Here is an 11,082-nt window from a genome sequence, read left to right as displayed (position 1 = left end):
CCCGGGTGCGGAGGGAGCCGCAGGCGCAGCCCGGGCTCGCAAGGAGATTCCAACGCCCGGCACACTGTGCCCGGCGGCAGCAAAGTTTTCTCGGGCCGCCTGCTCCCTGCAGCCTTGCGGCCCGGGTCTGGGCTGCAGGGAGATGCCTCCTGCCTGAACAGCTCCTGGAGCTGCTCCTGCAGGATCATGCTCCTGACCGGCTCAGAAAGCTGAGAGCTGTGGAGGGAGAGGGAACATCCTCCGGGAAGGGAGTGAGGCCCTTCAGCTAAACTGAGCGCAGCCGGGGATGCTGCTCAGCACTCACAACGGGGTGCCAAGGCAATGACGCCTCCTCGTCTCCTGGCCGCATGTGAGCACCAGGGCCTCAGGCTCTGTGCCAAGCTCCTCTCCCCTCAGGGAATCACGGCTCACCAAAGACAGCAGTTCAGGGGAGCAGGGGAACAGTTTGGGCTTGGCTTTGCTGCGCAGCAGGTGAAGTTTGTCACTCCTACCAAGAAACGGTGCTCAGAAGCAAAGGCAGCAGCCTTAGCAGCCTTGAGGGACAAAGGGGTGCAAAGGTGGAAGTGCCAGGGACCGAGTGAGGATGACTTCTGAGTCCTGTTGCATTGAATGTAGGCACCTCTGTCTGCTCCTCTGCAGCAGCAAATCGCCCTGCAGCAAGGACAGGCTGGGGCTGTGCTCTGCCACCCAGGGTGACTGATGTCCCCTGAGCTGTGGTGGCCCTGGGGCAGCAAGGGAGAAAGTCCCTTAGGACAGGTGACGGGCAAGGGTGGCTCAGAGGCAGTTGTGGACTTTTCGCCACAATGCCACCCCAAAGAACTTCCTTTCAGGGGCAAATCCAGCAAGAATGGGTTCTTGCAAGAGTAAAATACCAGCATAGTCAGTGCCAAATCCACATGCTCCAATCTTTCTCCTGCTGTTTCTATAAATCAAGAATTTTATTTCCTGGAAATGCTCTGGGGAGCATACCTGATCCGAGGTCTTTCCCAAAACGTGTAGTTTAGACCATTTGAATAGCTGAGCCGTGGGGGCTTATGAGGCAGGCCCTGGTGGCCAGTACCCACCCCACAGCCCCCACCAGGAGAGGACAGTGTCATCCCCAGACACCGGGCTGGCAATGGAGACAAGCCAAGACTGTGGCAGGATGGCAACCTGGAGAGAGGGGCCAGGGTCAGTAATTTGGGAAACTGGAGTCAGACACAGGCATGGTTCCAGACAATTGCATAACATTCTGCAGCTCCAGCTCATCTTTTAATCATCTTACCAGTGTATGATTTACAGCAATTAAGTATCTGATATATTGGAGTAGGTTTCATAACATCCAGAAAGGATGTTTTGAAAGGTGCCCTGATAAGATCAGAGCAAAGTACCAGGAGTCACAGTTATGTCAGGTTCCATTCGCTCTCTGCCACAAGATAAAACCTTCCTATCTGTGGGTTGATTTTGTGCACTTCCTCCCAGACCTAGAGCCTGGAGCATCAGAGAAACACATTATTCTGTCCTCCAAGAGGCACTTTTGCAGCCCACACATACCTACCAGTTGCAGAGGCAAAATAGATGTCACAATTACATGCCAGTAATGTCAAAAACAAAGTACTAGCACTGCATTAAGGAAACCCCTAAAGTCTGAAAGGGCTACCAAAAGTGAGATGCAAAAGGAAAGCTGTGTGTTGAGTGGATGTGGCACTGCACAGGCAGCCCTGCTGTCCTCAGTGGAGCAGGACATAACAGAGGGGCAGCTCTATGGTTGCAGGGCACACCACTGTCCTTGCAGCAGCAGGCACAGCTGGAATCTCCAATACCCTGCATCTTCTCACTCGTCCCTGCTTGTCTCTCCTGCCCCTGGCGGGCTCTGCCTGACCCCTTGCTGCCAAGTGCTGCAGGACTTCTGAGGTTGGTAGGTAGAGATGCAAAAAAAAAAGCATTTGGCAAAGTCTGAGGAGGGAAATGACTATGAACAGCTCTTTGAAAATGTGCTAGGTTGAAAAGGTGTCATGGGTTGCAATACAGGATGTGACCAGAAATGTGTATTCTGTCCCCATCTGCTGCAGCCAGGTGGGGCAGTGACCCTGATCTCCTGGCACACATTATCTGCTCATGGGCCATCTTTAAACCAGCTGGGCAATCATCTTTATCTTCCCACAGCCCATCCTCCCTCCAGGAGATATCTCCTGTTAATGGCCACTGAGTCCCAGGGCATGACTGATAAAATTCCATCATCCCACTGGGAGATGCTCCAGCCAGGGGAGGAGCCAAGCCTTTCCTACCCAGATAAAAACTGAGATTTGGACACCAAGGAACCTTCTTCCCACTGGATTCCAGAGGAAAACCAGACCTTTCCACATCATCCCTGGAGCTTCAGAGGAAACTGCACCTTCTCCAGGAGCACTGCTCCAGCTGAACCACATCTGCCCCTGCAGGAGGATGCAGCCACCATTGAATGGGACTGTGCCAACACCCTGACTGACTGACAGGTGTCAGCTTGGATTCTGACTCTGGCAGTGTTTGGGACTGTTCTTTGTAATACTGCATTTCTATTTTAATTTTCCTAGTAAAGAGCTGTTATTCCTAATTCCCATCTCTTTGTCTGAGAGCTCCTTAATTTCAAAATTCTAATAATTTGGATTTAGGGGTTTACATTCTCCATTTCAAAGAGAGGCTTCTGCCTCTATTGGCAGACACTGGCCTCCAAACCAGGACAGCCAGCGAGGCTGTGTGTGCTGCTGGGGACACGGGGCAGGCACAGCCCAGCAAGGATGGCCAGGCCTTTATGGAGCTGTAAGCCATCTATACATACCTGCACATTCCAGCACATATCCACATCACCTTCTTGGAGCTGCAGCATCTCTGCTAAGGACACGGACTGGGAAAGCTGGGGATGTCCAGCTGCACAAAAGAAGGCTCTGGGGAGAGTTTAGAGCCCCTTCCGCTGTCACAGGGGCTCCAAGAGAACTGCAGAGGGACTTCGGAGAGGGGTTGTAGTGACAGAACAAGAGGAAGGGACTCTCGCTGACAGAGGGCAGGATTGGATGGGATATTCGGAGGAAACTCCTCCCGGGAGGGTGTGAGGGCCCGGCATGGGCGCCCAGAGCAGCGGCGGCTGCCCCATCCAGCAAGCGCTGCAGGCCAGGCTGGACGGGGCTTGGGGCAGCCCGGTGTAGCGGCAGCTGTCCCTGTCCACGCCACGGGGTGGGACTGGATGAACTTTAAGATCCTTTCCCACCTGTCTCTTCTCGGATCACGCTCCCCGCGGTGCCCGCGCGGCGCGGGCTCTGTCCGCTCCGCACACGGAGACGCGGTCCTCTCGCAGGACTGCGCTGCCGGGCAGGGCGCAGACCACACCCGAGGCTTTCGAGACTCTGGAAACCCCGGTTCCCCCGCACCCGATTTTCGGCAAATTCCCCCCAAAGGCGCGGCCCCCACCCCGCGCAGGCCCCGGGGGCGTGGCCGGGCTGAGGGGCGGGGCGGGGCCTCTGGGGGCGGGGCCTCGCCACGCGGGCCGGGTGGGGCCGGAAGCACGTGGCCGGACGACGGGGCCAGGCCGCCGCCACTTCCGGCCCGGCGGGTCCCGGCGCGGCCGAAGCGGAGCACGGGCACTGAGGGAGTCCTGGCGCGCAGCACGGGCACTGGGTGAGTGCGGGACTCAGTCAGTCCGTCCGTCCCGGTACGGAGTACTGAGTACCGATACCGACTGAGTTCCGGTATCGGCAGTGAGTGAGTATCGTCCGTGACTACCAGCACCCGGCCTCACCCGGTTGCGGCACCTCTCGGCCCGACCGAGCCCCCGCCCTCTACGGCGTGGCCCCCTCCCCAGGGCCCCGGTTCCCCGTCCCGTGGCCGCTTCTCCCCTCAGTCGCGGCTGCGCCCCCGGGGTCGCCCCGCGCTCCGGCCCCGGTGTCCGTGATCCTGGCCCCACTCCCTGCAGCAGCCCCGGGCACGGGCCCGGGTCCCCAGCGGTGCCGGCGGAGGCTCTGCGTGTTTCGGGCCGCGCTCCGCTTGCTCCCTCGGCCCCTCCGGGCGCGGGTGCGCTTATCTTCCCCCGGGATCTCCGTTCCTGACTCACCAGACCCCATCCGGCACCAGGATCCCAGGAAAAGCACGTTTCTCTTAAACATGATTCGGAAAATGCCTGTGGGAAGAAAAAATCTACCGAAAGGCTTGAAGTGAGCGTGAAATGTTCTGTTATTTTCCAGGGTTCGGGTGTGGAAGAGATATTCCCGTGATCTCTTGGAGGTATAGCTGCCCACTAGAAAAGTGCTGACCTGAAGCTTTGCTTCTCTCTTTGCACTTAATTTAAAGAGAGTCCAGAACATCAAATAGGACAAGGATAGGGTTTGCATCTCGGTATTTAGCCAAAAGTCTCTGTTAGATCATGGAAAATGAGGGCAGAGGCTGCTCCCAGCCCACCTCCTGGCACTTTTCTGTGTTCCTCTGCAAGGGTTTCTCCACTCCACATGGGGCAGGCACAGGTGACTCACGGCTGCAGTCTCACCTGGGCAGCAGATGAGGGTTGTACCTTCCTTCCTTACCTGCCCTGAGAACCACGTGGTTGCCCCTGTGAGGCACAGCCAGGTTGGAATCATTTGGAACAGGAACAGAGCAGGGGAAGACAAACAGTCTCCTGACACTGGCTTCTGTTAATAAATATATCTTTGGGTAGGTTTTTATAAATACATTTAGGTTTGACATTTTCATACCTTCCCAGATGTGATTTTCACTTCAGTCATGAGCTTCATAGTGGTAATTTTCTCATGGCATCTGGGAAATGCAGGGTACAAAAGCTGCTACAGCAGCTGAAGTGAAAGGTTTCATTCAGTGCTCTGGGACATTTAAGTTCTTTGTCAGTTTTATACTGCCTGTGCCCTCACAGTGTCTCAGCAATCTGAACACCAGGCAGTTTATCTACCACAAATAGAACTAAATATGAAGCTGTCAAAAAGTCTGGTTCCTACTGTCCCAGTATCTGACCCTCTGTTTTGATAGATAGTATGGTAATATTCCTGAAAGAGCTTTCTTTTTTGTTATGGCTGTCTGTAACAGCCTGACAGTAGGGTTGTGTTTTGTCTTCCAAGGCAATGGAGAGCATGCTTGCTTCCCCATTCTCAGTGCAGCTGTTAACCAAAAGGGTTAGGTTTGACTGTGGAGATCAAGCAGAGAATGAGATAAATAAGGAAATATTTGGAACTCGCTGATGATTTCTGATGGGAACAGGACACTTGTCCGAAAAGTCACGTACAATGGAAGAAGTAATTTCTGTGTTTTAGTTTCTGTTTGAAATTTTTAAGAAATCTCAGTATTTGAAGTCAGGCAGATGAGCTCTGGAAGCTGTTAGAAGCTGAGAAAGCACGAGCAGCAGGAGTGTGGAGTTAAGCAGTGGAAAGGAGGGGCTGGCAGGGAGAGATGAGGCAGGTGAGCAGGAATGACATGGGAAGGACTGGTCTAAGCTTCTTACTTCAGAATCCCTTCTGCAGATAGGTGAGCATCCCAAATCCCCTGTGGGATTTTGGCTGAGGTGTTCTGAGTACTATTTTTGCTATTTCTTGTTTGTTGGCCTTGCTCTTCCTCCCTGCTTCGAGCTTCCAGTGGCACCTCCCTTTTGAGTGCCTGGTGCTGCTGCCATGTGGTATGGCAGGTTGCTAATGGGCCAGATGAAAAATGCTGGCAAGCTGTGCTTGGAATTTATCCCTGGCATTGACAATTGCAACCATTTGCAGTTTTGTTTGGAAAGGTTTGAAGGAACTCAGATTTTTTTTAATTTTAACATTGGTAGCCCTTTACTTGAAGTGGCCTCACTTAGGGGCTACCTGAGAGGCAGTCAGGTGCTTTTGAGGAAGGTTGTGCTCTGGGTTCAGGTAGGAGTGGGATTCCTCTTGATAAAAGGAGGGAGTTGTGCTGTTGCCAGGGGTTTGAAGTTTGGAGTTTCTTTTATAAGTCAGGTAATCTAGTTCCAAAGTAGGGTGTGTCAGTGTGTTGTTGCTCCTGCAGCCTATCAGATCAGGTAGTCTTTGCAGGGCTAATATTTTAAATGTGTTCTTCACACTCAGATGTGAGGAATGTCTTTATGATAGTCCATCTGGAAGCAAGATAGATGTGGCACTTAGCGGTGAGCACAGCTGAGAGAATAGTGACCCTTGGAGTCTTTTCCAGCCTAAACCCTTCAATGATTCCATGGAAAAGAGGGTTTGCCCATAGCCTAAACTCTTTACTGGCAAAAAGAAATCTGAAGATGCAGTCAGGTCTTTCCCTGAGTTACCTGTATGAACTCAGTGAGCAACTGCTTCAGCTTGACAATCTGAAAAGCAGCAGGACTTTGTCAAGCTTCTCTTCCCTTTCCTTGAGGCTGTGTTTGTGCCTGCTTTGATATCAGATATGACATGGCTGTTTCTGAGTTTCAGGCACGGCTGTGGACTGAGTTTGAGAATGGTGGGCAACAAGTCTTCAGATTATGTTGTGGTGCTGATGTTGGGTGTTTCTTGCTTCCCAGTGGCCTAGTGTACATGCTGAGCAAGAGGAAGAGCCCTTCATTATCCCAGTCACGTGTGGACCTGAGAGGAGGAGGAGCTGTTTGACCTTCTGAGAAGCATGGATCAAAGTGAGTGTAGTGCTTGCTGCCTGTTTGTGTTGTTGCCTGCACTGTCAAGTGTCCATGAGTCAGCTCCCTGGATGCTTAAGAGACATCAGTGCTGTTCATCTGCAAGTTTTTAGCAGTGCTCACTGCTTACTGTGTGACTATCCACTGGGTGACAGAAGGGGAGGAAGGAGTACTTGGATTCAGTTGGCTTTTGGAGTATGACTAAAAACACACAATCTTCAGGAGGTTTTGTTACTTTCCTACATTACTGAGGGTGTCTTCTCACACCTCAAACCACATGGTAATATTGTGGATGTGCTTGATTGGAGCTCTGTTCTCGCTGTGTGGATAGGAACAGGCTGCAGCCTCCTTGAAACTGGGACCCTGTGTGAAGTTGACAAAAATATTGAAGTTTGGGGCCTTCATTTGGTTTGTCAGATGTTTTTCTAAATACAGTCATTCTTGGTGCCATTGGTTTATCTTCCTTTCTACAGCACCTAAAGCTGGGTAGTGGTGTACAGCAGGTTTATTGTGTCTACTGCCACCTTGTTCTTTCATATATTTAGCATTTTAGCATGTTTATTTAGGAACTTGGCTAAGGGAGGAGAGCCTTCACACTAAGAGCCTTTGGGTTCCTTAAATACCATCGTCACACAAGTTGCCTCTGTGCAAAGCTCACAAATCTGAATTTTTGTATTTGTGTGCAACTACGTGGATTTAAACAGTACCATGCAACCCCTCTTCCCCAGCCAAAGAGCTGAACTCCATGGGGCAGTTTTCCTGTCTAGAAAAAACTGGCTGACTTCCATGGGAGTAACTGTAACGCAGAAACAGACTTTTAGAGGAAGTGTTCATGCATCATGCAGTCACGAACACAGAGTTGGGTGGTCTCTCAGGCAGGCAGGGTGACTTTAGAACGCCCCAGTATGACCTGTCTTGCAAGGGAGCAGGCTGTGAGCTCTGAACACGCTCACCCTTGGGCTGGCATCACAGGATAGCTGCGGTGGGAAGGAGCCTCTGGCAGTTTCAGCCCTGATTCACTCAGAGTGACCTGGCAGGGTTGTGCCTAGCTGGAGTTTGAGCATCCTCAAGAACGGAGGCTTCGCTGCCTTCCTGGGCAACAGAGTTACATTTCAGTGGAAGTCCCTGTATGTTGTTATTTTGTGTCTATGCCGTGTCAGTTTTTGCTGTGCCCTCCTGTGGTGGTTCTGTCTTGTTTCCCCCCACGCTTTAGGTGTTTGTGAGCATGGATAAATCCTCCTGAGCTTTTCCTTCTGGCGCAGTAGCAGTCCCAGCCTGACTTTCGACAGCAGATGTTCCAATCCCTTAATGGGTTTAGTGGCTCTTTGCTGCACTTGCTCCAGTCCTGGAGAGCCCAGGGTGTACACAGCCCTCTGGGTGTGGTCCATGAGTGTCCAGATGACCTCCCTCATCTGGGAGCAGAGAGCTCAGTAAATGGCATTTACTCAAGCTAAGTAGTTGGGCTGAAGTAGTAGTTAGGTTAATATAAATGCATCCTTAAGTAGCTTTTGTTGTACATTTGAGTACAGGTAGCTGTTAAATCTGCTCAGTTTGATGTTCTGTGTGCAGAGCTCTGCAACTCACCTGAGCAATTTCAAGAAGACCAAAGGTATCGTTTGAAGGCTTATTTTGGACAGATGACCATTCTGATATAATGTTTGATTTTTTTTGTAGACTCAGACTCTTCACTTTCCAGAATGTTTACTGGGTATGATGATCCTGAGAATACTGGAGTGTACGAAGATGAACTTTACCCTGAGGAGTCCTCCAGTGAGGAGAGTGTTGATAGTGAGGTGGAATTCCATCTCTATAGCCAGATCCACTATTCCCAGGATCTTGGAGAGATCAGCGCACTGGAAATGGATGAAGAAGCTGATGTTGGAGAAGTCACAAGTCCAAGTTCAGGTCTCAGTGAGGAACAGGATGAGGATGAGAAGCTCACTGAGCTCACTGATGGTGATACTCAGCTTTCAGAGGAGCCTGAGGTCATTGTCCTGTCCGATACACCAGATGAAGACAGCATCTATGAAAGCAAGGCCAATAGATCAGGGTGCCCTTCAACTCAAGGCAGAGCACACATGCACCTGGTATCATCCACACCAAACCACACCAAACCTGCTGGGAGTGATGCTATGTGTCCCCCTAAAGCTGGTGTGGGCACACCAGGGAAGAAGAGAAGCAGCACTGGTGGGAGGCCTGCCCCAGTGTGTCCTGCTGGACCCCCAGCCGTCCACGACATGTTGTTGGTAGAGAACAGCTCGGAGGAGGAGAGCTTGGTCTCTGACAGTGACCTCGTGGAAAGCTGGATGCTCCTGGGAGCTGGTGCTGATGACAGAGATGGAGACATCATGCTGAACCTTGAGGGCTGTGCCCCTCCTGTCAGACGAGGTTAGTGCTTTTTATTGGCTCGTTGGATCTTGTGTAGGGACAGCAATTTGTCTGCAATGACACTGATGTCAGTACTTGAAAGATGAGCAGAAAGCCAACCAGTGCATGGCAGTGGATGCAAAGCTGTGGTAAATGAAATGGTCATTGTTTGTACCATTTCAATACCTTTATTTCAGCAGCATGATATGTGGAAGGAAAAACAACATTTTTCCTGGTAGAAATTTAGATGTAATATCAGAGTGATTTGTACTGTGAACTTTTCAGCTTTGCCATGTGTTTTATGTTTCTGAGAGCGTGTAAGAAACTGCTGTGTGCCAGACCAGAGACCTTCCAACTCAGGACAGGGATGAGCTGTAACAGGAAGGAGGCAGGGAGCAGAGGGGAGTCCTGAGCATTTCCCCTGCCTGGATTCAGCAGGTGGCTGCCCCCTCAGCACCCTTGACAGTTTGGGCTGTTCATGTGGAGTTGGCTGACTCTTATGTGAATTCTGCCCTGATTTCAGATAGTTTTCTCCCCAGCCACTAAAGTCTGACATTTTGGTGTTTTGAAAAGTGTTCTTCCTTCCACATTACAGCAAAGAAGGTCCATAAATGTGGTCAGTGTGACGGAGTGTGATAACCGTTGTGTGTAATGCACACTGTGTCACCAGCAGCTGCCAGCTCTGCTGGATGGTTAGCCAGGATTTTTCCTTGCTCACTGGTTTCCTGCAGCACAAAGGCTATTACTGAGAGCAGCATCCCCCCTGCCAGTTGAGGGAAAACATGACCCAGACAAAGGCTGGAGGAAGAAATAAAAAAGAGAAGTTTATTTATAAAGTGAAATAAGCCATACTTTGAAAGAAGTTAAAATGCCATGTATGCCATACAGCTTTATGTGGTGCACAGGTAAGTGAGGAGGTTTTGCATGGAATGGAGCATTCTGTGACACTGATCTGCAGGCTGACATCAGCAGAGTTTTTGGACAGTGTGTATGAACAGTGCTGCTGCTCACGTGCTGCTGCTGCACTGTTTGACAGGCAAGAGCTGAGGAACAGGCTTTGCCTTCTTTGTTGGTGAAACTCATGTTTCAGGACCATAAATGTTTGATAACCTTCTACTGGAATTATGTGTGTTTTTGCACAGCTTAGTACAGTTTGTGGCTACTCAGACTTCCATGTAAAGTGCTCTGTCACTGTGTCACAGGCCCTAATAAGCACACCGTGTTTGGAAATCATGTTGCTTTTTCCTCCTTATAAATCTTTTAGAACTTTCTAAGAATTGCCTTGCAGGTATGCCAGTCCTGACTGAGTGGGCTGTTAAAAATCAAATGGCAGTTTGGTACCAGGGGACAGTTTTTCCTAGGTTATGTCACGTTTTTGTAACAAGTATTATAATGTTTCTGGTTCATAGCGAATGTGGGCAGTAAGCAAGCCACAGAGCAGACAACAGGGGTAGAATTGCCCTGCAGTGTATGAATGGGTCACACTGTTCAGAACTAAAATTGTTTTGTAGAGTGTAGGCAATACCGTTTTTGAGATGTTTTAGTGGGAAGTCAAAGACAGTCCTACAAGGTCATAAATACACCTGCTCTTCTCCCACTCTGGTTTTGTTCTCAGCAGTAGGGCAGAACCTTCTCCAAACCTCTCTGGATGGAATTCAAGTAGCTGTGGTGCACAAGAGTTTGGTTCAGCTGCTGCTTTTCTGATATACATTGTGATCCCCAGGCAAAGACATGGGCTTAGAATAAATTGTGTTGTAGGTGTGTGTGTAATGAAACACGTAAACAGCAGCAAAGGAGTTATAGGGAAAGAGAAGCCGTAAATATTCCTAATGTACAGGAACTGTAATTTGTTTACTGAGCTTGTATCTCTCATCCAATGGACAATAATATGTCTAATTTAGACATAATATGTCTAAATAGACAATAAAACTTGTCCAATGGAAGGTGTCCTTGCCCATGGCAAGGGGTTGGACTTTAAGGTCTCTTGGAACCAAAACCATTCTGGGATTTTGCGATTCTATAAATGACTTTGCTGAAACATGAATATAAAAATTTTCAGTTCAAAGAAATTTATTTTAAGAATATGTATATTGGCAAATTATCCTCTGAGATATTCTCTGCTC

General features: G+C 50.1%; 1 protein-coding gene across 1 annotated transcript in view; it reads left to right on the top strand.

The window, feature by feature from the left end:
* The first annotated feature begins 3,525 nt into the window (after positions 1-3,525).
* ZCCHC7 (zinc finger CCHC-type containing 7) overlaps positions 3,526-11,082 on the top strand; it is an 86,547-nt gene continuing 78,990 nt past the window's right edge. The window contains exons 1-3 of the mRNA XM_056513028.1: positions 3,526-3,630; positions 6,485-6,592; positions 8,267-8,980. Coding sequence (XP_056369003.1) covers positions 6,583-6,592; positions 8,267-8,980 — 724 coding nt within the window. The 5' untranslated portion in view covers positions 3,526-3,630; positions 6,485-6,582. The remainder of the gene's footprint in view (positions 3,631-6,484; positions 6,593-8,266; positions 8,981-11,082) is intronic.

This window comes from Oenanthe melanoleuca, chromosome Z (genome assembly GCF_029582105.1).
Source record: "Oenanthe melanoleuca isolate GR-GAL-2019-014 chromosome Z, OMel1.0, whole genome shotgun sequence".
Classification (NCBI taxonomy): domain Eukaryota; kingdom Metazoa; phylum Chordata; class Aves; order Passeriformes; family Muscicapidae; genus Oenanthe; species Oenanthe melanoleuca.
The sequence above is the reverse complement of the archived record's forward strand: the minus strand, read 5'-3'. Positions and strand labels throughout refer to the sequence as shown.